The sequence below is a fragment of the Mytilus edulis genome, chromosome 6, assembly GCF_963676685.1.
Source record: "Mytilus edulis chromosome 6, xbMytEdul2.2, whole genome shotgun sequence".
Classification (NCBI taxonomy): domain Eukaryota; kingdom Metazoa; phylum Mollusca; class Bivalvia; order Mytilida; family Mytilidae; genus Mytilus; species Mytilus edulis.
In genome coordinates this window covers 1,727,706-1,751,413 of record NC_092349.1, presented here as the reverse complement: position 1 = coordinate 1,751,413, position 23,708 = coordinate 1,727,706, and the positions used below count along the sequence as shown (strand labels likewise).

The window sequence follows — 23,708 nt, the reverse complement described above, 5'->3', positions numbered from 1 at the left end:
TATAATTGGCTATCAATTAAAGTACGAATTTGAAGAGTATAGATTATCCAAAATTCCGAGAGATTTTGTGAAAGTTTGTAAGGCACTGGTAATATTAAAAATTTTATCAAAGTAGGACATCATTAAGATAAGAAATTTAAATGCATAAGAAATCAATTTTACGAACTCGTTGTTTTCAGGTTCGTTATCCGAAGTGTGCCAATAAAAACGCCTTATAGATTGTATACAAACCTCTATATCTTTTAAATGATTATTTGGTAAATTATTTCATGGATTCCTTGAAATTGAGAACAGCAGACATATGTATTTGCTCTAAAGTAAACTCTTTATCTAGTAGGAAAACTTGCGGGAAACCTTTTTCATTATCAATGAGCAATTTGTTTCATGTAAACCACAGTATGTTAAAGTGTATAGTATTTAGCAAGGGAATGAATGCAGTATCCACTGTGTAATTTATGTTTTAGTTGCATGTGCTATGTGTCATCTGGATTGTGGGGAGGGATCCTCACCAAAAATGGTAAATGGATGTCCTAGTTGTACAGAATGCGTCAAAGATGGTAAGTCTTTTGCGACGTATAATAATAAACAGAACAATTTCAAGCATTTCCACCGGGGTTATCTTTTCTTCTTATTTCAAACAAGGTCATTTGTGAAAAAGATTCAATGTTAGTTTAAATTAACAGCATATGACAATTACATTTGCGTAGGTACGATATTTTCAAAATTGACAACTTAGATTATGGTAATTTTTGTAAAAATTAAAATCAAACTTCGAATAAAATAATTTTTTTGTTAGACGATAATAAATTTTATTTAGTAGTTATACTTCGAAATCTATTTCTTGAAAATACAAATATCCTTCGAATCAAAATATATATATTTTTTTGTTATATTGTAATTGATATTGAAAGCGCTGACCAATTTTGTATTCTATGGATAAAGGAATAATTATTGTGAATTCGTTAATGTATCTCATTTATACGCCTTTGTGTTAAGATTCCCGAGTGGTTGTAAACCATTATATAGAAAATATAGGATTTGGGTGAAATGTATTTAATATGTTTGCATATAGTCCATGATATCAGAATTTGTAAACTGAAGGAAAAGGTAGGAATTGATATGGATTCACACAATTTTCAGATACGAATTTGACAAATTAATGTTGTCTACATTTTTATTTTTGCAGCCAAAAGAACTTCACCTCCTGGTAAGCATAATTAATCATTCATGTACATTTGTATTTAATAATTTATAACTGAGCACAGATAATGATGGCTTTGAAAATGTACCATGATGATAATCAAATCGGTATACATGCATTCATATGATTGGGAGGCTGTTGAATGTTTATTTACTGAGTATTGCGCATATAATGATTGAAAGTACAAACTTATTAGTATCAAACCGAGACATCTGTTTACTGCCATATAGCTCTGGAACACTATAATATAATATCATTTCGTTTTAAATACTCCAAAGTTACATGTCCCTTTTGTCTCATTAGAGCTTTCTTACAAATTGACGAAAAGTACGAACGAACGGAAAGGGAGCACGTATTTCATTTCTACAATAACAGTTAAAAGAGTCTTTGTTTTATCCAGTAAAACAGCATTCTTTTATAAATCAAGTTTCTTTAAAAAAAATAATAATATCGCAAATAATACACGATTTTAATATAATCAAACGGAGAAAAATAGTGTCAAATACACTTACGTCCGATACGGTACTTACGTAAACCACGAGTACACACATTTCCGCGGGAATTTTTCAAGCAAGAGTTTCACGAGTAACATTTCAATGACATTATTGAAGTACGTTAGTCTAAATTTAACGACAAGATTCACATTTATTTTTATTTGTTACAGTACACAGGGGCGGATCCAGCCATTTTAAAATTGGGGGGGGTTCCTAACCCAGGACAATTTGGGTGGGGTTCCAACTTCAGGTCCCCATTCAAATGCATTGATCGGCCAACAAAAAGGGGGGGTTCCAACCCCCGGACCCCCCCCCTCTGGATCCGCGCCTGGTACACTTTCAGCAAATTGTCAAAGTGGAATATCGAGATTTGCTAAAAACTGATGCTACAATGTTTTTAAAAAGTAATGTTGGATAAATCTAGAAAAAAAAGACTTTGTATATCAAGAAAATAAATCTTCAATTTTGCACCATATATATTGTGGATTTTATAATGACGATGTTTGGAAGATAGACGCGAAGTTGTCATTTATCGTCCAGTGGCTAATATTTCACGAATGTTTAGGACTATAGGCAAAACGCAGTTATTCGCTAAAATAACCGTTCCGTTGCTCCCGTGTATCATATATACAATTTAGGGGGGTAATGAATTTTACCAGGGGAGAGGCGATGATTCAATAGTTATGAAACGAGCACCAGCATATGGCATAGTATGAAGATCATCTTTTTTTCTTTATTTTCATTTTGTTATTTTGAGCGTTGCAAATTTTGAATCAAGGAAGTATTTATGTTTCTGTTAGGGAAGAAGACGATGTATTTGCTTTAACATTTTCTTAGGTTGAACAGTGTAACATTGTAATATTGACGAGTGGGGGAGGGGCCGGTTTTTAGTCTTCAAGGGGCATTTTTTTCGCATGACTAATCAATATTTAGAATATTTTGTAGCGTTATCTCCTCCAACCTGGTGGTATCAATAATCATATTCTAACCTATCGTACGTCTCGAAATCCTAAATATATCTCAAGAAGAATCCAATTTAATAAGTGTCGTTGCATGTACGATAATTGTCCGAAGTTTCACAACTAAATATGTCAAAATAAAGGATCCCTAAAACGAGTCTTACGTATGATTCGTCAAGCATACGTACCTTTCGTCAATTTGTAAGAAAGCTCTATTAAAACACACATGTGCAAGTTTGTATCAAACCAAGGAGTTAATTTGTAACGAAATCATTATCAAAAGATTTTAAAACTTAAACCCTTCAGCATGTTTATTTGTAAACAGGTGTAAGAAATAAATTAAGTTATTTAATGAAAAAAATAATCAAAACTGTACAACATTATAACGCCTTACTATATTGTAAATACAGATACAAATGCATGCAAACATTATCCCTATGCAAATCATAATGAACATGTTGAAAATAAGATACGGGTTACAGATTAGAATGAGACATTATATACCATATGTAGGATACCGTTCAAATATGAAGCTGTATATTTAGACAATTTACAAAATTGAAGACAAAAAACATATAGATTGTATAGTAAAAATAAAGGCTTTGTACTGATCATTTTGCAGTTATGTCATAGATCTGTTAAATGTAAGAACATATGATACTTTATTAAAAAAGGAAAGGTAAAACTGATTAGAGAAACAGATTTCACCACTATAACTCTCATGTTATTATATTTTTCTACGCTGAACAGTTAAATTATAATCATTTAAAAAGCTCGACCAGCCTTGCTCTTTAATATTAAAATTTAACTTTCTCAATAAAAGAAATATCAAAACACGATTGATGTGATAACAAACCTATATATACACTTAATTTTACTTAAGTATTTCTCTTTTTGATAAATTGTTTTAACAAAAGTGGTAATAGTGATCAACAGGACCAGGCTTATAATTCAATGCAAGACGCGCGTTTCTACTAAATTCATGTAAGACTCATCAGTGACGCTCAGATCAAAATATTATTAAGCCAAACAAGTTTAAAGTTGAAGAGCATTAATGACCCAAAAATCAAAAAAGTTATGTCAGTTTCGACTAAGTTAATATATATAAAAAAGAAGATGTGGTATGATTGCCAATGAGATAACTATCCACAAAAGACTAAAATGACACAGACATGCCTGGGATAATGAAATCCGTACTATTTGGAATATTTAATACTTTTGCAAACAGTTAAGTGATGCATGTGATTTTCGATCAATTTGTAAATTAAAGTTTATTTTACGTAAAAGATTACGGCTCATAATCCATTAATTTATCAATAATTTTACAAAACTTTATATTTACCACATACATACAGACGTATGTATGATCTATATACGGCCTTTAAAATCACGGTTGTGAGGCTCATATCTCGATTTTGATTTACTCTCATTTAGATATGCATATCAATCACTGTTATCAAACTTTATTTTAAGCACCATGTAGAAAATGCAGAAAGGGATGTCCAGCTGGACAGAAAATTCGGGATTGTACACCCGCAGACGGTACAAATGTGGTTTGTGACTGCGTACCAGGTAAGCGTACATTTATTGTGTTCATTCACACGTAGTCAGCATCCTTACCTAGAGTAGTCACTTTGGACTGTAGCATGCAAACATGAAATGTAATGTTTGTCTTCAACAATTTTGATTTTGAAAAAATTAACACAAAAAATGGCAGTAGCATCAAGGAAGGGCAGATGGCGAAAAAACGACCATCTAATCGTTTATAGCAAGTGTCTTTATCTGTCTATGCGTCCTAAATATATCAATTCTCAGAAACAGCTTGACATTAACCTCTCACTCCTAGAATGATCATTTGTTCTCATCGAATATATGAGTTGTTTATAGCTTTTTCTGTTGATTGATAGCATTTGATTTTGTAGGTTTTCATGGACTACACATTTTATGAATTTGCAAAGGTGTTCAGTCGCTGTTTTGAATATGAGAATTTGTTCAAGCTCGTAAAAATTGAGAGTGACTTGTCCGTGATTTAGAAATAATAATGTGTTAAGGAAGCTATTTTTTTTTTTGCAGTAAAAAGAGATGGTAAGCCAAAATATTTTATTGATGTCTTAAAAAAGTTTGCAAAAAAGGAAATTGTTGTATATCTTGCTAAACAATAAATGTGTATTAGTTTTTTAAACACACATACTAGTATTATATATCAATATAAACACTCAAGATTCTGGTTTTGATTTACAAATCGCATTGTACAATAAAAAAATTCTTGACAGCATCTGATATTAACATTGATTGCTGCACACGTGTGATGAATTTTATTAGTTTAGCGAAATATTGCGCCAATATATATCAAATATTCAAAACAATTGCTTTTATACTACATTGTGTTGTGTTAGATTTATATTTTTAGGCATTTATTTGATTAAATTTAGTAACTGCATCAGTTAATTTTCAAACTGATCTTCCCTTAGATCAGTAGAGTAAATGTTAATTGTTACAATTTTTAGACAATATCTATAATATTATACAATTATAGTCTTTGTATGAGGTCGATACAAGGATATATTGTCCTGAAAGAAAGAATACTGAGAACGAAGTCCGAGCCTGTATTTACCTAATACAAAGGCTTTAATTATTAATTTCCGACCTTATTTGTATCAAAATACTAGTAGTCATTTGATTTTGTTGGAATTTTATAGATATCATATTGTCTCCTAGACAATAACACCATATTAGTTGTTAATTCATTTCTTTTTTGTTTTGTTTTTTGTTGTTATTTGTTTACAACCTATGTATATGAAGATTTTTGTTCTTCAAATAATCGATCAAAGATATTTTTTATATAACTTTTAACATTATCGCGAAATTCATTACATGAAGTCACAAAGCATATCGATAATTAGAAATTCTAAAAGTAACCGTGCAATATTCTTTCTGTTTTTTTGTCTACCTTCGAAAATACATTTTAACATGTGAATATCTCTGAACGTAACAAATAAGTTAAAATATACGACTTGATAATATATTTAATTGTGAGGGTCACAGGGTGACTTTGGGATAGAGTTATGGTCTTCTTCCTACCGGCGTGGGGTGTTCGTTCGGCTGTGCGGGTTTAACAAGTTCACAGCCGTGTTCGACCAGTATTGGGACGTTTAATCCCTTTTTTCCTGGTACATGCGGTAGAGAGAAAGTGTAATGCTATCTAAAATCCAGAAACCCTTGTAACAACTATTTGAGTGGTCATTATGTGGCCTTTTCCAACGCAGACTGTCTATAATTTAAATCCTCATTTTCTAGTGATAGTATGCATTTCACCGACCTTGAAGTCGGACGGTCTTCATTACAGGACCTACGTATTGTAAACTGAACGTTTAGCAGAAAAAATCAATCAATCTGGAAAAAGATTACCTAATTAAAGAGAAAAAGATTACCTAATTAAAGATATCTAGATTATTTTTATTCTCGTGGGATTTTGTCTATGTGTGTTACATTTTTGTGTTATGCCGTTGTTCTCCTCTTATATTTAATGCGTTTCCCTCGGTTTTAGTTTGTTATCCCGATTTTGTTTTTTGTCCATGGATTTATGAGTTTTGAACAGCGGTATACTACTGTTGCCTTTATTTAAAGTAAGACCCGTGTTTCATCTTCAAAACACTTATAATTTGTTAAAATGGTCAATTAAACTACGATTTTAAAGAATATGGATGATCTCAGATTCCGAGAGAATTTATGAAAGTTTGTAAGGCATTATATCAGAAAATGTTATCAAAGTAGGACAGTATTCAGATTAGACATTTAAATGCATAGGAAATCATTTTACGAACTCGTTGTTTTTTTTTTATTTTCGTTATCTGAAGTATGCAAATGAAAGCATCGTTATAGATTGTGTACAAACCTCTAGATCGTTTAAGCGAATATTTTGTAAATTATATGGAATCCTTAATTTGAGAACTGCAGACATATATATTTGCCTTATAAGTTAACTCACAATCTAGTAGGACAACTTGCGGGAAACCTTTTTCTTATTCGATGAGCAATTTGTTTCATGCAAAACACAGTATGTTAAAGTATTCAGTATTCAGAAAGGAAAAAAATGCAGTATCCACTGTGTAATTTATGTTTTAGTTGCCTGTCCTCTGTGCCATCTGGATTGTGGGGAGGGATCATCACCAAAAATGGTAAATGGATGTCCAAGTTGTACAGAATGCGTCAAAGATGGTAAGTCATTGCGAGGTATAATTATAAATAGGATGATTACAAGCATTTCTAACGGGTTTATCTTTTCCTGTTTATTCAAATAAGGGAATTTTGAAAAGGTATTTAATGTTAGTCAAATTAACAGCATATGACATTCGTCATTTTCGTATTACGATATTTGCAAAAATTGACAACTCAAATTTTTGTAGTTTTTGTAAACATTTTAATTTAACTACACATAAAATGTACGTTTTCTTTTTGGAGAAATCAAATCTATGTGGTAGATAAATTACGTATTGTATTACGGGAAGATACACATATCATTTGAACCAAAATTTTACCAACATATATACAATTTAAGATATTGTAATTGTTATTGATAGCTCTAACCAATTTGTATCTTATGGACATTGGAATAATAATGTTGAATTGAATAAAGTATTTCTTTTTACTTCTTTGTATTAAAATTCCAAAATACTGGTAAACCATTTTTAGAATATACGAAATTTGTTTGGAATGCTTTTTATTTGTTTGCACACCGTCTATGGTATCGGAATTCTTAAACGGAAGGAAAACGTAGGAATTCAGCGGGGTGTACACAATTTTAACTTTAGAATATGCCAAATAAATGTGGTTTAATTTTTATTTTGCAGCGAAAAGAACTTCACCACCTGGTAAGCTTTACTAACTATTCATATATGTATACAGGAAATTACTAAGAATACCAAATTCAGCGTTTGAAAATATACCATCATGATTAAGTTTGTTATACATTAACATGTATACATATTATGAGGGTCAAGATTGGGAGGCTGTTATATGTACATATATATCTCTTGTTGTCGCATACATGGTTGAGACTACAAAAAACACAAACGTTTTAATGCCCAAAGAGGACGTGCCTCGACTGCCTTCAGCACTGGACCACTACAATATTCTCTTTTTTTAAATACTCCAAAGTTACGTATCCTTTTTGTCATTGAACTACACATGCACACCTTTCCAATATTACCAATTTGATGTATGCTTGTATTACACCAAGGAAACAATTGATGAACACTACTTTTTAAAAGTTAAAACCTTTATCGTGCTTATAGAGAATCGGGTGTAAACAACGAATAAATTTAATGAGCCGTTTAACGATGTTAGTAACCCGTACTATGAATACTTTTACATTAGTGGTAAATAATTAAATAAATGGGGACGTTTAATCCCTTTTTCCTGGTACATGCGGTAGAGAGAAAGTGTAATGTTATCTAAAATCCAGAAACCCTTCTATCAACTATTTGATCGGTCAATATGTGGCCTTTTGCAACGCAGACTGTCTATAATTTAAATCCTCATTTTCTAGTGATAGTATGAATTTCACTGACCTTGAAGTCGGACGGTATTCATTACATTACCTACGTATTGTAAACTGAACGTTTAGCAGCAAAAAATCAATCAATCTGGAAAAAGATTACCTAATTAAAGATACCTAAATTATTTGTTTTTAAGTTTGACCCGTGTTTCATCTTCAAAGCACTTATAACTGGTTAAAATGGCCAATTAAACTACAATTTTAAAGAATATGGATGATCCCAGATTCCGAGAGAATTTATGAAAATTTGTAAGGTATTGGTTATATCAGGAAATGTTGTTAAAGTAGGACAGTATTCAGAATAGACATTCAAATGCATAAGAAATCATTTTACAAACTCGTTATTTTTTTATTTTCGTTATCTAAAGTTTGCAAATGAAAACATCATTTAGTTATATATTGTGTACAAACCTCAAGATCTTTTAACCGATTATTTTGTAAATTATATGGAATACTTTAATTTTAAAATTGCAGACATATGTATTTGCTTTATAAGTTAAATCTTAATCTAGTAGGAAAACTTGCGGGAAACCTTTCTCTTATTCGATGAGCAATTTGTTTCATGCAAAACACAGTATGTTTCATGTAAAGTATTCAGTATTCAGAAAGTGAAAAATGCAGTATCCACTGTGTAATTTATGTTTTAGTTGCATGTGCTATGTGCTATCTGGATTGTGGGGAGGGATCATCACCAAAAATGGTAAATGGATGTCCAAGTTGTACAGAATGCGTCAAAGATGGTAAGTCATTGCGAGGTATAATTATAAATAGGATGATTACAAGCATTTCTAACGGGTTTATCTTTTCCTGTTTATTCAAATAAGGGAATTTTGAAAAGGTATTTAATGTTAGTCAAATTAACAGCATATGACATTCGTCATTTTCGTATTACGATATTTGCAAAATTGACAACTCAAATTATGGTAGTTTTTGTAAAAATTTAATTTAACTACACATAAAATGTACGTTTTTTTTTTTAGGAGAAATCAAATCTATGTGGTAGATAAATTACGTATTGTATTTCGGGAAGATACACATATCATTTGAACCAAAATTTTACCAACATATATACAATTTAAGATATTGTAATTGTTATTGATAGCTCTAACCAATTTGTATTTTATGGACATTGGAATAATAATGTTGAATTGAATAATGTATTTCTTTTATACTTCTTTTTATTAAAATTCCAAAATACTGGTAAACCATTTTTAGAATATACGAAATTTGTTTGGAATGCTTATATCTGTTTGCACACCGTCCATGATATCAGAATTCTTAAACGGAAGGAAAAGGTAGGAATTCAGCGGGGTGTACACAATTTTAACTTAAGAATATGCCAAATAGATGTGGTTTAATTTTTATTTTGCAGCGAAAAGAACTTCACCACCTGGTAAGCTTTACTAACTATTCATATATGTATACAGGAAATTACTAAGAATACCAAATTCAGCCTTTGAAAATATACCATTATGATTAAGTTTGTTATACATTAACATGTATACATATTATGAGGGTCAAGATTGGGAGGCTGTTACATGTACATATATCTCTTGTTGTCGCATACATGGTTGAGACTACAAAAGCACAAACGAGGACGTGTGTTGACTGACTACAGGTCTGGACTACTACAATATTCTCTTTTTTGAAATACTCCAAAGTTACGTATCCATGTTGTCATAGAACTACACATGCATACCTTTCAAATATTACCAATTTGATGTATGCATCTCGCTACATTGAAAACCTGTTGGTGACCCTCTGCTGTTGTTTTTTATTTGGTCGGGTTCTTGTCTCTTTGACACATTCCCCATTTCCATTCTCAATTTTATTTTTTACAGAGTTTGTCTTTAGTGCCGTGTGGAGGCAGTAGAGTGCCTCCCCGTGCTTCAGGTTTATGCTCTTATAATATACTAGATTATGGAGTGTGTGTCCGAGCGAGAACTGCTCTAGTTCATTACTTTAGGAATATTTATCAAAAAGTAGTATTTCAATATTCAGCCCCATTCTACTATTTAGTCAGCCATCAGTCCTACCCTGATATACCCTATCTTTTTCGGGTAATTTATACTGATAGCGTTTGACATTTTTAGCCGAACAAATTTATCCATTTTATATAACTTAAATTATTGTATGCTGGTTCATATTCTGGACGCCAATCTTTGCTCCTTTATTATAATATTCACTAACAAAACAATTATGAAGCTTAGAAATGGAAAATTACTAAATACTAAACTTGTTCAAAGGGTATCTACACGTCTCAATCTTCAAAATCGGTTATCTAAAAATACTACCATCGCTAACATTTTTAACAATAAAAATCGTGGTTACCCTTCTATCGATAAGTGTCATGCCAAAAAATGACTTACATGTCCCCGTCTTTCCACCAACAATACGGTAAGGTCCACGTTTAATGGTCGCACATTTTCTTTAAATTTTGAAACTGATACAACTTGAAAAACAAACAGTATTTTTTTATTTACTCACATGAAACAAACCGGGGTGTGGTATTCAGTACGTAGGAGAAACTGGACGATATTTATCTAAACGCACTCAAGAACATCTGTATCGTTTTAAAAGACCCAATAAATTCAAAAGTATCATTTACCAACACCTTAAGAAGCACAACCATCCTTTTAAATATTTAGCAGTTCAACCTTTAGAAGTAGTAAATAAGCAGCCTGGTGAATCGCATTCAAAGTTTGTACGATCACGGAAAATAATTGAATTAAATTGGATTAAAAAATTACAGACAGTTTACCCTCTCGGTCTAAATGATAATATCATGGAAATTGGTAATATATCAAGAACCAATTCCGTAAACATTTTGGATAAAGTTTTTAAAACTGTTCGTAAAAAACGTTCTCACGGTCGTAGAACAAATCGCAATCAAAGAAAATTTCGGGCCAATCATACTAATATTTCGGACCTAATTTCTATTTTAAAAAACAAGGCAGACGTTATCTGTTAACAAAACTCTGTTCGTTACCGGTTAATAAGTTAAATAATATTTTGGAGGATTGCAACACAATTTCATATAGCAGTCCTAAGTATGAAATTGTTCAAATTATTATGGCATATTGTTATTCTAAATTATTTCCCAAAATTGATCGCCCTGAAGATCATAAAAAACATTTTATTAAAATTAAGTATGTCAATAAAGGCTTTGATTTTGTAAATATTGCCGGTATATTTAACGACCATTCTGTTAAAGAACGAATTCCTGGATATTTTGACAATACTGAGCTACCTTTTATTTGTTATATTTACAAGAAATCTGCCCGGAAATTTGTGTTTAATTATCAATTGTGTAAAGATGTTAATATCAGTGAAAATACACCTACTTCATGTAATTGCAGTAATTCCGAATATATTTATGGACCCATTTCCCATGTTATAACAGGAGATCTTAACATCGTTAAAGACCGAGAGTTAAAATCATTCCTCAGTAAAGGACCTAAATATCGTCCCCCGTCTATTATTAATTGGAATGAGTGTCGTAATATCATCCACGACTCACTCCATACTTACTGTATGAAATGGATAAAACGGGAAAAAGCTGACAAAAAATCTTTGGATTCTTTTTTTTAATTCAGTAATGAAGATAGTTGATATACGTATTCAACATTTTAAAGAACATTTTACTATTAACAATAACCACAATAAACCTATTTCTCGTATCAAACATAAACTAAAAGAACTAGCCAAGGAATTTGTTTTTGTCCCGGCCGATAAAGCTGCTAATAATATTATTATTGTTTGACGTAAATTTTACATTGAGGTTCTGAAAAAGGAAATCACCAATTCACCAACATTCCAACTGACTCCATTTTCAGAAAACGAAATCTGTAACAAACATAAACTTTTAGCCACCGCTTTACAAGCAGAGCCAAATACAATGAAAGTCCCAACTATGTATTGGCTTCCGAAGCTACACAAAACCCCTTACAAATATAGATTTATTTCGTCTTCAAGCCATTGTTAAACTACTAAATAGTCTATTCTTCTTACCAGTACACTTGGTACAATTAAAAACCTGATAATAAATTGTTCAAATAAGGCCTTCGAAAATAGTGGAATAAGTTACTTTTGGAGTGTCAAGAACTCGTTGGAAGTACTTGATAAATTGCATGCTTATATTGGTGATTTTGAATCTGTTCAAAGTTTTGATTTTTCTACCCTGTATACCACATTGCGTCACATTCTCATTAAGAAAAAATTCACACACCTAATTAAATGGGCATTCAAAAAATCAGAACGTGAATATATATGTTCAAACTCTTTTAGGTCATTTTTTAGTAGCAATAAACAAAAAAACTATGTTAATTGGACATGCTTTGATACTATATATGCCCTTGAATTTTTACTAGATAACATTTTTGTTCGCTTTTGGGATTCCGTATATCGTCAGATTATCGGAATTTCAATGGGGACTAACTGTGCACCACTTATTGCGGACCTGTTTTTGTATTGTTATGAGTTACAATTTATGACAAAAATAAGCAAAGACCCATCGAAACAACATCTGATAAACAAATTTAATAATACTTTTAGATATTTGGATGATATTTTGGCTCTCAATAATGACGACTTCAGTATGTATATTAATGAAATTTATCCTGTTGAACTTACTTTAAATAAAGCTAATACTAACAATGACCACTGTCCTTTTCTCGATCTTGATATCTATATCACTAATGGAAAGCTGAATACTAAAATTTATGATAAAACATTAAAAGGGATGATTTTTCATTTCCTATCGTTAATTATCCGTTTTTAGATGGTGACGTTCCCTTGTCACCATCTTACGGTGTTTTGTATATCTCAACTTGTACGATTCGCTCGTGTATTTAACAATGTTTTAGATTTTAACGAGAGAAATTTATGTATTACTGAAAAATTATTACACCAGGGTTTTCGATATCACAAACTAGTCAAAACATTTACTAAATTTTATCATCGGTATAAAGAAATCATTCGTAAATATAGCTCAACATGCAGACTTCTAATACGTTCAGGTATTTCACATCCAATTTTTTATGGAAATATTCTTTATAAAGCACAAAGGGGTCAGTATTCACCTCAGAAACTTACAAAACCTTTGAATAGACTTATTAAGAAGGGATATAATTACGATACTGTTGTCAAGTCATTAAAGATTGCATATTTTGGCGTTAATATTGAGTCACTGATAAGGTCTTTGCATCTGAACTAAACACATTTATTCTAAAAACAGTTGTTGGCATGACACGGGTTATGTTCTTCTCATATATGTTATGATGGTATGATACTAAACCCCTTACGGGAAGGACTGTGCCTGATGTTCATATGATGAAATCATAATCTTTCAGTCAGTTTAATTGAAGTCTGGAACTGGCATGTCAGTTAACTGCTAGTAGTCTGTTGTTATTCATGTATTATTGTCATTTTGTTTATTTTCTTTGGTTTCATCTTCTGACATCATACTCGGACTTCTCTTGAACTGAATTTTAATGTGCGTATTGTTATGCGTTTACTTTTTCTACATTGGTTAGAGGTATAGAGGGAGGGTTGAGATCTCACAAACATGTTTAACCCCGCCGCATTTTTGCGCCTGTCCCAAGTCAGGAGCCTCTGGCCTTTGTTAGTCTTGTATTATTTTAATTTTAGTTTCTTGTGTACAATTTGGAAATTAGTATGGCGTTCATTATCACTGGACTAGTATAGATTTGTTTAGAGGCCAGCTGAGGGACGCCTCCGGGTGCGGGAATTTCTCGCTACATTGAAGACCTGTTGGTGACTCTCTGCTGTTGTTTTTTATTTGGTCGGGTTCTTGTTTCTTTGACACATTCCCCATTTCCATTCTCAATTTTATTGTATTACACCAAGGAAACAATTGATGAACACTACTTTTTAAAAGTTAAAACCTTTATCGTGTTTATATAGAATCGGGTGTAAGCAACGAATAAATTTAATAAGCCGTTTAACGCTGTTAGTAACCCGCACTATGAATACTTTTACATTAGTGGTAAATAATTAAATAAATGGGGACGTTTAATCCCTTTTTCCTGGTACATGCCGTAAAGAGAAAGTGTAACGCTATCTAAAATACAGAAACCCTTGTAACAACTATTTGAGTGGTCATTATGTGGCCTTTTGCAACGCAGACTGTCTATAATTTAAATCCTCATTTTCCAGTGATAGTATTCATTTCACCGACCTTGAAGTCGGACGGTCTTCATTATAGGACCTACGTATTGTCAACTGAACGTTTAGCAGCAAAAAATCAATCAATCTGGAAAAAGAGATTACCTAATTAAAGATACCTTGATTATTTGTTTTAAAGTTAGACCCGGGTTTCATCTTCAAAAAACTTATAATTGGTTAAAATGGTCAATTTAACTACGATTTTAAAGAATATGGATGATCCCAGATTCCGAAAAAATTTATAAAAGTTTGTAAGGCATTGGTTATATCAGAAAATGTTATCAAAGTAGGACAGTATTCAGATTACTACGAACTCGTTGTTTTTTTTATTTTCGTTATCCGAAGTTTGCAAATGAAAACATGTTATAGATTGTGTACAAACCTCTATATCTTTTAAGCAATTACTTTGTAAATTATATGGAATCCTTTAATTTGAGGATGCAGACATATGTATTTGCTTTATACATGTTATAAGTTAACTCTTAATCTAGTAGGACAACTTGCGGGAAACTTTTTTCTTATTCGATGAGCAATTTGTTTCATGCAAAACACAGTATGTTTCATGTAAAGTATTCAGTATTCAGAAAGTAAAAAATGCAGTATCCACTGTGTAATTTATGTTTTAGTTGCATGTGCTATGTGCTATCTGGATTGTGGGGAGGGATCATCACCAAAAATGGTAAATGGATGTCCAAGTTGTACAGAATGCGTCAAAGATGGTAAGTCATTGCGAGGTATAATTATAAATAGGATGATTACAAGCATTTTCACCGGGTTTATCTTTTCCTGTTTATTCAATTGCAAATAAGGGAATTTTGAAAAGGTATTTAATGTTAGTCAAATTAACAGCATATGACATTCGTCATTTTCGTATTACGATATTTGCAAAATTGACAACTCAAATTTTGGTAGTTTTTGTAAAAAAAGTTTAATTTAACTACACATAAAATGTACGTTTTTTTATGCCCCACCTACGATAGTAGAGGGGCATTATGTTTTCTGGTCTGTCCGTCCGTCTGTTCGTTCGTCCGTCCGTCTGTCCCGCTTCAGCTTAAAGTTTTTGGTCAAGGTAGTTTTTGATGAAGTTGAAGTCCAATCAACTTGAAATTTAGTATACATTTGCCCTGTGATATGATCTTTCTAATTTTAATGCCAAATTAGAGAATTTAACTAATTTCACGGTCCACTAAACATAGAAAATGATAGTGCGAGTGGGGCATTCGTGTACTGTTGACACATTCTTGTTTTAAGAGAAATCAAATCTATATGGTAGATAAATTACGAATTGTATTTCGGGAAGATACACATATCATTTGAACCGAAATTTTACCAACATATATACAATTTAAGATATTGTAATTGTCATTAATAGCGCTAACAAATTTGTATTTTATCGACATTGGAATAATAATGTTGAATTGAATAATGTATTTCTTTTATACTTCTATATATTTAAATTCCAAAATACTGGTAAACCATTTTTAGAATATACGAAATTTGTTTGGAATGCTTTTTATATGTTTGCACACCGTCCATAGTATCAGAATTCTTAAACGGACGGAAAAGGTAGGAATTCAGCGGGGTGTACATAATTTTAACTTTAGAATATGCCAAATTAATGTGGTTTAATTTTTATTTTGCAGCAAAAAGAACCTCACCACCTGGTAAGCTTTACTAACTATTCATATATATATATATACAGGAACTTACTAAGAATACCAAATTCAACTTTTGAAAATATACCATCATGATTAAATTTATTATACATGTACATGTATACATATTATGAGGGTTAAGATTGGGAGGCTGTTATATGTACATATATCTCTTGTTGTCGCATACATGATTGAGACTACAAAAACACAAACTATTTAATACCAAACGAGGACGTGCGTCGACTGCCTCCAGCACTGGACCACTGCAATATTCTATTTTTTGAAATACTCCAAAGTTATGTATCCTTTTTGTCATAGAACTACACATACACAACTTTCAAATATTACCAATTTGATGTATGCTTGTATTACACCAAGGAAACAATTGATGAACACTACTTTTTAAAAGTTAAAACCTTTATCGTTTTTATATAGAATCGGGTGTAAGCAACGAATAAATTTAATAAGCTGTTAAATAATGTTAGTAACCCAAACTATGAATACTTTTACATTAGTGGTAAATAATTAAATAAATGGGGACGTTTAATCCCTTTTTCCTGGTACATGCGGTAGAGAGAAAGTGTAACGCTATCTAAAATACAGAAACCTTTGTAACAACTATTTGAGTGGTCATTATGTGGTCTTTTGAAACGCAGACTGTCTATAATTTAAATCCTCATTTTCCAGTGATAGTATGCATTTCACCGACCTTGAAGTCGGACGGTCTTCATTACAGGACCTACGTATTGTAAACTGAACGTTTAGCAGCAAAAAATCAATCAATCTGGAAAAAGATTACCTAATTAAAGATACCTAAATTATTTGTTTTAAAATTAGACCCGTGTTTCATCTTCAAAACACTTATAATTGGTTAAAATGGTCAATTAAACTACAATTTTAAAGAATATGGATAATTCCAGATTCCGAGAGAATTTATGAAAGTTTGTAAGGTATTGGTTATATCAGGAAATGTTATTAAAGTAGGACAGTATTCAGATTAAACATTAAAATGCATGAGAAATCATTTTACGAACTCGTTGTTTTTTTTATTTTCGTTATATTAAGTTTGCAAATAAAAACATCGTTTAGTTATAGATTGTGTACAAACCTCTTGATCTTTTAAGCGATTGTTTTGTAAATTATATGGAATACTTTAATTTTAGAATTGCGGACATATGTATTTGCTTTATAAGTTAACTCTTAATCTAGTAGGACAACTTGCGGGAAACCTTTTTCTTATTCGATGAGCAATTTGTTTCATGCAAAACACAGTATGTTTCATGTAAAGTATTCAGTATTCAGAAAGTGAAAAATGCAGTATCCACTGTGTAATTTATGTTTTAGTTGCATGTGCTATGTGCTATCTGGATTGTGGGGAGGGATCATCACCAAAAATGGTAAATGGATGTCCAAGTTGTACAGAATGCGTCAAAGATGGTAAGTCATTGCGAGGTATAATTATAAATAGGATGATTACAAGCATTTTCACCGGGTTTATCTTTTCCTGTTTATTCAGATAAGGGAATTTTAAAAAGGTATTTAATGTTAGTCAAATTAACAGCATATGACATTCGTCATTTTCATATTACGATATTTGCAAAATTGACAACTCAAATTTTGGTAGTTTTTGTAAAAAGTTTAATTTAACTACACATGAAATGTACGTTTTTTTATGCCCCACCTACGATAGTAGAGGGGCATTATGTTTTCTGGTCTGTGCGTCCGTTCGTCCGTCCGTCTGTCCGTCTGTCTGTTCGTTTGTCCGTCCGTCTGTCCCGCTTCAGGTAAAAGTTTTTGGTCAAGGTAGTTTTTGATGAAGTTGTAGTAAAATCAACTTGACATTTAGTATACATGTGCCCTATGATATAATCTTTCTAATTTAAATGCCAAATTAGAGTTTTGACCCAAATTTTACGGTTCACTAAACATAGAAAATGATAGTGCAAATTTCAGGTTAAAGTTTTTGGTCAAGATAGTTTTTGATAAAGTAGAATAATAAATTAAGTATTGTATTTCGGGAAGATACACATATCATTTAAACCAAAATTTTACCAACATATATACAATTTAAGATATTGTAATTGTCATTGATAGAGCCAACCAATTTGTATTTTATCGACATTGGAATAATAATGTTGAATTGAATAATGTATTTCTTTTATACTTCGATGTATTTAAATTCCAAAATACTGGTAAACCATTTTTAGAATATACGAAATTTGTTTGGAATGCTTTTTATATGTTTGCACACCGTCCATGATATCAGAATTCTTAAACGGACGGAAAAGGTAGGAATTCAGCGGGGTGTACATAATTTTAACTTTAGAATATGCCAAATTAATGTGGTTTAATTTTTATTTTGCAGCAAAAAGAACCTCACCACCTGGTAAGCTTTACTAACTATTCATATATATATGTATACAGGAACTTACTAAGAATACCAAATTCAGCTTTTGAAAATATACCATCATGATTAAATTTATTATACATGTACATGTATACATATTATGAGGGTCAAGATTGGGAGGCTGTTATATGTACATATATCTCTTGTTGTCGCATACATGGTTGCGACTACAAAAAACACAAACTTTTTAGTACCAAACGAGGACGTGCGTCAACTGCCTCCAGCTCTGGACCACTACAATATTCTATTTTTTGAAATACTCCAAAGTTATGTATCCATTTTGTCATAGAACTACACATACACACCTTTCAAATATTACCAATTTGATGTATGCTTGTATTACACCAAGGAAATAATTGATGAACACTACTTTTTAAAAGTTAAAACCTTTATCGTGTTTATATAGAATCGGGTGTAAGCAACGAATAAATGTAATAAGCTGTTTAGCAATGTTAGTAACCCAAACTATGAATACTTTTGCATTAGTGGTAAATCATTACATTAGATGTATGTTTCATCATAATACGTAATTTTGATTGGTTAACAGCAATCTCGCATCATTCTAAAATTAACATTGATTTCGAACAGAATGAATTATAACTGTCATGATGACACACATTTCCAGAATAAAGTGCACAGAAAAAATAATAATAAAAAAACCTTGCCAGTAATCAATTTTTCATGATAATAGCGAAAAGTGTAAGTATAAGTATTGAATGCTTCTTTCGGTTATTTCTTAGCGTTGTAAACGCGTTGACCGTGAGCACATTTTTAAAATGAAGCACTGCCGCGCTTTAATCAAAATGTACTTCGGTCAATGCTTTTACACTTGGTGGAGATTTATTTCCCCGAGGGTATCACCAGCCTTGTAGTCATCATTTTTTGTGCTGACATGAATTATCATTGATATGGTTATATTTATAAATTAACTGTTTACAAAATTTAGAATTTTTGAAAAACTAAGGCTTTTCTACCTCTGGCATATATTACCTTAGCTGTATTTGGCAAAACATTTAGGAATGTTGGTCCTTAATGCTCTTCTTCATCGTACTTTATTTTGCCTTTTCAACATTTTTTGGGTTCGAGCGTCACTGATGAGTCCTTTGTAGACGAAACGCGCGTCTGGCGTATATACAATATTCATTCCTGGTACCTATGCTGAGTTTATTACCCAAATGAATTGATTAAAAAGAAGCATTCGATACTTATAATGACCCTTATAGGATGTACGTAAGTGCCGATCAATTTGAGAAATAAAGCACATTTTATGTCTTCATATAATTGAGGCTCATATCCTTTCATTTATAAATAATTTTACCATACTTTATAATTAGCACTAATATGCACAAAATAAAGAAAGGGATTGAAACCAGATTATTTCTTGTAATAATAAGGACTCATATACATTTAAATATCAATATTTGTACCACACTTACTTCTAGCACCATGTAGAAAATGCAGAAAAGGATGTCCAGCTGGACAGAGAATCCGGGATTGTACACCTGCAGACGGTTCAAATGTGGTGTGTGATTGCGTACCAGGTAAGCGTACATTCATGGGGTTTATTCACATGCAGTCAGATTTATTAACTAGAATAGTAATTTAGTACAGAAATTAACATACAAGTAATGCAATGTTTGTCCCCCCAAATTCGAATTTGTAACAATGAGCACAAACATGACTACCACATTTAAGGAAGGCAGATGGCGCGAAATGACCCACGCCTCGTCTATGGCCATTGTATTTATCTGTCCATCCGTTCTAAAGATATAAAATTTCAGAAACAGTTGGATATAAATCTTTCATACTTAGAAGGATCAGTTGTTGTTATATTCTCTTTACCGTTCTGTATCGTCCATTTCATTCGACATTTAAACAATAGCATTATAATTTAAAACATTTTATTTTGTTATAAAATGACACCTAATGAAAGAAATTCATCTTTATCAACTTTACCAAAAACTCACTTAAAGGATTATTCGTTTTTTTTGGGGTAGTTGATTAAATTGTATATAGGGACATTTAATGTCTTTTTGAGTATTGTGACAATAATATTTGCGATAATTTTACAAAAAGCTTTTTTGAATACGTGATGTTTATGTTAACTATCGTGTGTTGTTTTAATACAGTACCACTTTTTTTTCGACAATTTTACGGGAGTTATATAACTTTTCCCATTTGCGGGAGTATTATAACAACAAACCCTTGTGAAAGCAACTCCTTTATGAGACTGTATAACAAAAAATATGTTGCTCATGTTTTTTATATAGTATAATTTGCAATTATGTTTTGTTGACCATATTATACCTATGCGTTGATCTAACTTTTTTTAAGCGAGTGAAGAGGCTTTGTTTTAGTGAGTTGTGTACCAATGTCACCCTGTAAACACAACTATTCTGAAAACATTTGAATAAACTTATTCGGACAGTTGGTAATCATCGTGTATTTCAGAAACAAGCTTTTATTCTGGGTTTATATTGTTAAATGTTCAATTATTTGCTAAATAGTTTCACAAACTTGATTTGAAGTTATAACTAAAACAGAAGAGTTCTAATTGACTGCCAGCCGACAGGACACTGTGGTCAAGGAGTACAGGAATTGACCACACGCTTAATTACACACCCTTTTTATCGAATGATTGAATTTGTTTCAACACATATTTTTTAATATTTGACAAAAGTTGTTTTCAATATTCAGATTTTTTAAATTCTTATCTTTTTCAGATGAAGGCAAAAGAAACAACTTGGTTGAACGAGGTAAGGTTCAGAAACTAGGTTATATGTTTTGATTCACACTAGTTTTGTGTATCCTGCACATATCAACGTATAACTTGTTTGTCAACAGATTGATTGTTAGATTGAATGTTGGTGTTTATACGCCTCTTTTGGGCCATCATGACCGCCAGTTGTTATGGGTGCAGAGAGCCAGAGTGTACAGATAAAACCGCCGACCTTCAATAGGAAAACTAACAATCATAGTCAATTAAGAGTGGAGTCGAGTGCACACACACGGTCGGAGTTCGAACCCACAACCTCAGTGTTGACTGCTGGCTTGTGATTACAGTAGTAGAACTACTTAGATAACTTGGCCACCGAGGCCCCTTTTTGTCAACGTAGACAGGGATTTATATTAGAGGACAATATCCGAAAGAAGGCGAGAAGGAAACTTAGTCTTTCAAATTATGGTTTTAATAATTAAGCACAAAACAAAAAACACGACCCCCACAAAGAATATTCCAGTAGTCATTATGAAGATGACTGAAGTATACATTTTGTGTTGTATGTTTGTAGATGTATGTGCTAATTGCCATCTGGATTGTGGGGAAGGATCCTCACCAAAAATAGTAAATGGATGTCCAAGTTGTACAGAATGCGTCAAAAATGGTAAGTCTTTGTGAAATATAATAATAAAAATAGTTCCAACCCAACTTTACACTAAGGTAAATTTTTCAGGTCTTTACACACAAGAAAAACATAATTGTCAGAATTTTCTGAAATAACTGCATATTACAGTTGCATGGACTTTGTTTGAGCTTTTCAAAATATTAAAGCGTATTGATTATGTTTTTAGACATTTACCAAAAGAAATACTATTCCTACATTTATTGTAAAATTTGGCTTTGAATTTTTTGATATTTTCCAAGAACGAATTATACTTGATGAAAACATGGAAAAGTGAATATTGATTGACGAAATGCTCAATGATACTGTATACTGTGTTATAGAAAAAAAGATTTCCTTCAATATGTTCAACATGTTAATTTCAAACTTTTGACCCTCAAATCAATTCAACATGCAATATTGATTAGAACTGTTTGCAACGACTATGTATAGCTTATACTGTTTGATTCTATTTTGGATAGGCGTTTGAGTTATTGATAGTAAAAAAGAATTTGTTTTTTTTAAACTGTTGGATTGTTTTCTACATGTTCTAGTAACCGAAGTTCACAGGAAATTTATACTATGCATTCGAACAGGAATATGGCAGTTGTTTATCGCTTGTTCTGTTCATTGATGGCGTTTGATTTTGCAGGTTTTCATAGACTTCCCCTTTATCAATTTACAACGGAGTTCAGTCTCTTTTAAATTCCTTTTTCGCACATGATATAAGAATTTGTTAAATCTAAAAAAAAAATGAAGAGTGACTTGTCTATAATTCAGAGACCAGCATAAAAGTATGTTAATGTTAAAATGATTTATTTTTGCAGCAAAAAGAGCATATTTTATTTATGTTTTAAAAAAAGTTTACAAGTAAAGAACATTTGGTATATCTTGAAAAACAATATATATCTGTGCGTTTTTTAAGCACAAATGTTATTTATAAATATAAACGCCTAGCATTCTGGTTTTAATTTACGTATAGTAATGTACAATACGCTGCAAAACATTCTTTACAAATTCTGATTTTTACTTTGATTGCTGCCAGCGTGTGATAAAGCTTATAAGTTTAACTGTTGATTGTTACTTTTTTTTTGAGATATATATAATATATTTAATTATGGTAGTCAAAGGGTGACTCGGGGATAGAATTATGGTCACTGTAGGTCTTCTTCCTACCGACAAAAGTGGGGCGTTCGTTCGGCTGTGCGGGTTGAAAAAGTTCACAGCCGTGTTCGGCCAGAATGGGAACGTTAAATCCCTTTTTCCTGGTACATGTGGTAGAAAGAGAGTGTAACGCTCTATAAAATAGAGAAACCCTTGTAACACCTATGTGGATGGTCATTAGGCGGCCTTTTGCAACGCAGACTGTCTATCGTTTAAACCCTCATTTTCCAGTGATAATATACATTTAACCGACTTTGAAGTCGAACGGTCTTTATTAAAGGACCTACGTATTGTAATGTATTGTTAATTATTGTCATTCCACAAAAAAGGCATTTTTGAAAATTTGGTCAGTCTTGGATTTAGACAGCATATGCCAGTTTTATATTTATAATTTCCTTTTTATTAATATTTTTACAAGTAGCTGGTGATGGCTCAAACTAAAAGTCATATAAAACGCGTGGAAATTTTAATGTTATCGAAATTATTGAATCAATGCATGCATATATACTTAACTTTTTATATTTATCAAACATCTATAAAGTATAATCAACACATGCTATTTCATTCATTGGTTGTTAATTGCAAGCTTATTAACTTTCGAGTTTGTTGTAAAAGTTTACCGGATCGTTACATTGATAAACAACAAAAACAGAGCACGTAGAAAACGTGACAGATAAAAGAATTGAAAGAGCGTTGACATTTGTT

At 31.7% G+C, this 23,708-nt stretch overlaps 1 protein-coding gene across 3 annotated transcripts in view; it reads left to right on the top strand.

Annotated features, from left to right (window-relative positions):
* The first annotated feature begins 6,758 nt into the window (after nt 1–6,758).
* LOC139526903 (kielin/chordin-like protein) overlaps nt 6,759–23,708 on the top strand; it is a 31,323-nt gene continuing 14,373 nt past the window's right edge. Inside the window, exons 1-11 of one of the 3 annotated variants that reach the window (XM_071322053.1) lie at nt 6,760–6,872; nt 7,505–7,525; nt 8,859–8,951; nt 9,584–9,604; nt 15,024–15,116; nt 16,041–16,061; nt 17,397–17,489; nt 18,418–18,438; nt 19,902–20,000; nt 21,183–21,215; nt 21,750–21,842. In XM_071322053.1, the coding sequence (XP_071178154.1) occupies nt 6,830–6,872; nt 7,505–7,525; nt 8,859–8,951; nt 9,584–9,604; nt 15,024–15,116; nt 16,041–16,061; nt 17,397–17,489; nt 18,418–18,438; nt 19,902–20,000; nt 21,183–21,215; nt 21,750–21,842 (631 nt within the window). In that variant the 5' untranslated portion in view covers nt 6,760–6,829. Of the gene's footprint in view, nt 6,873–7,504; nt 7,526–8,858; nt 8,952–9,583; nt 9,605–15,023; nt 15,117–16,040; nt 16,062–17,396; nt 17,490–18,417; nt 18,439–19,901; nt 20,001–21,182; nt 21,216–21,749; nt 21,843–23,708 lie in introns of all 3 variants that reach the window. The other 2 variants (XM_071322054.1, XM_071322055.1) reach the window with 2 other exon arrangements.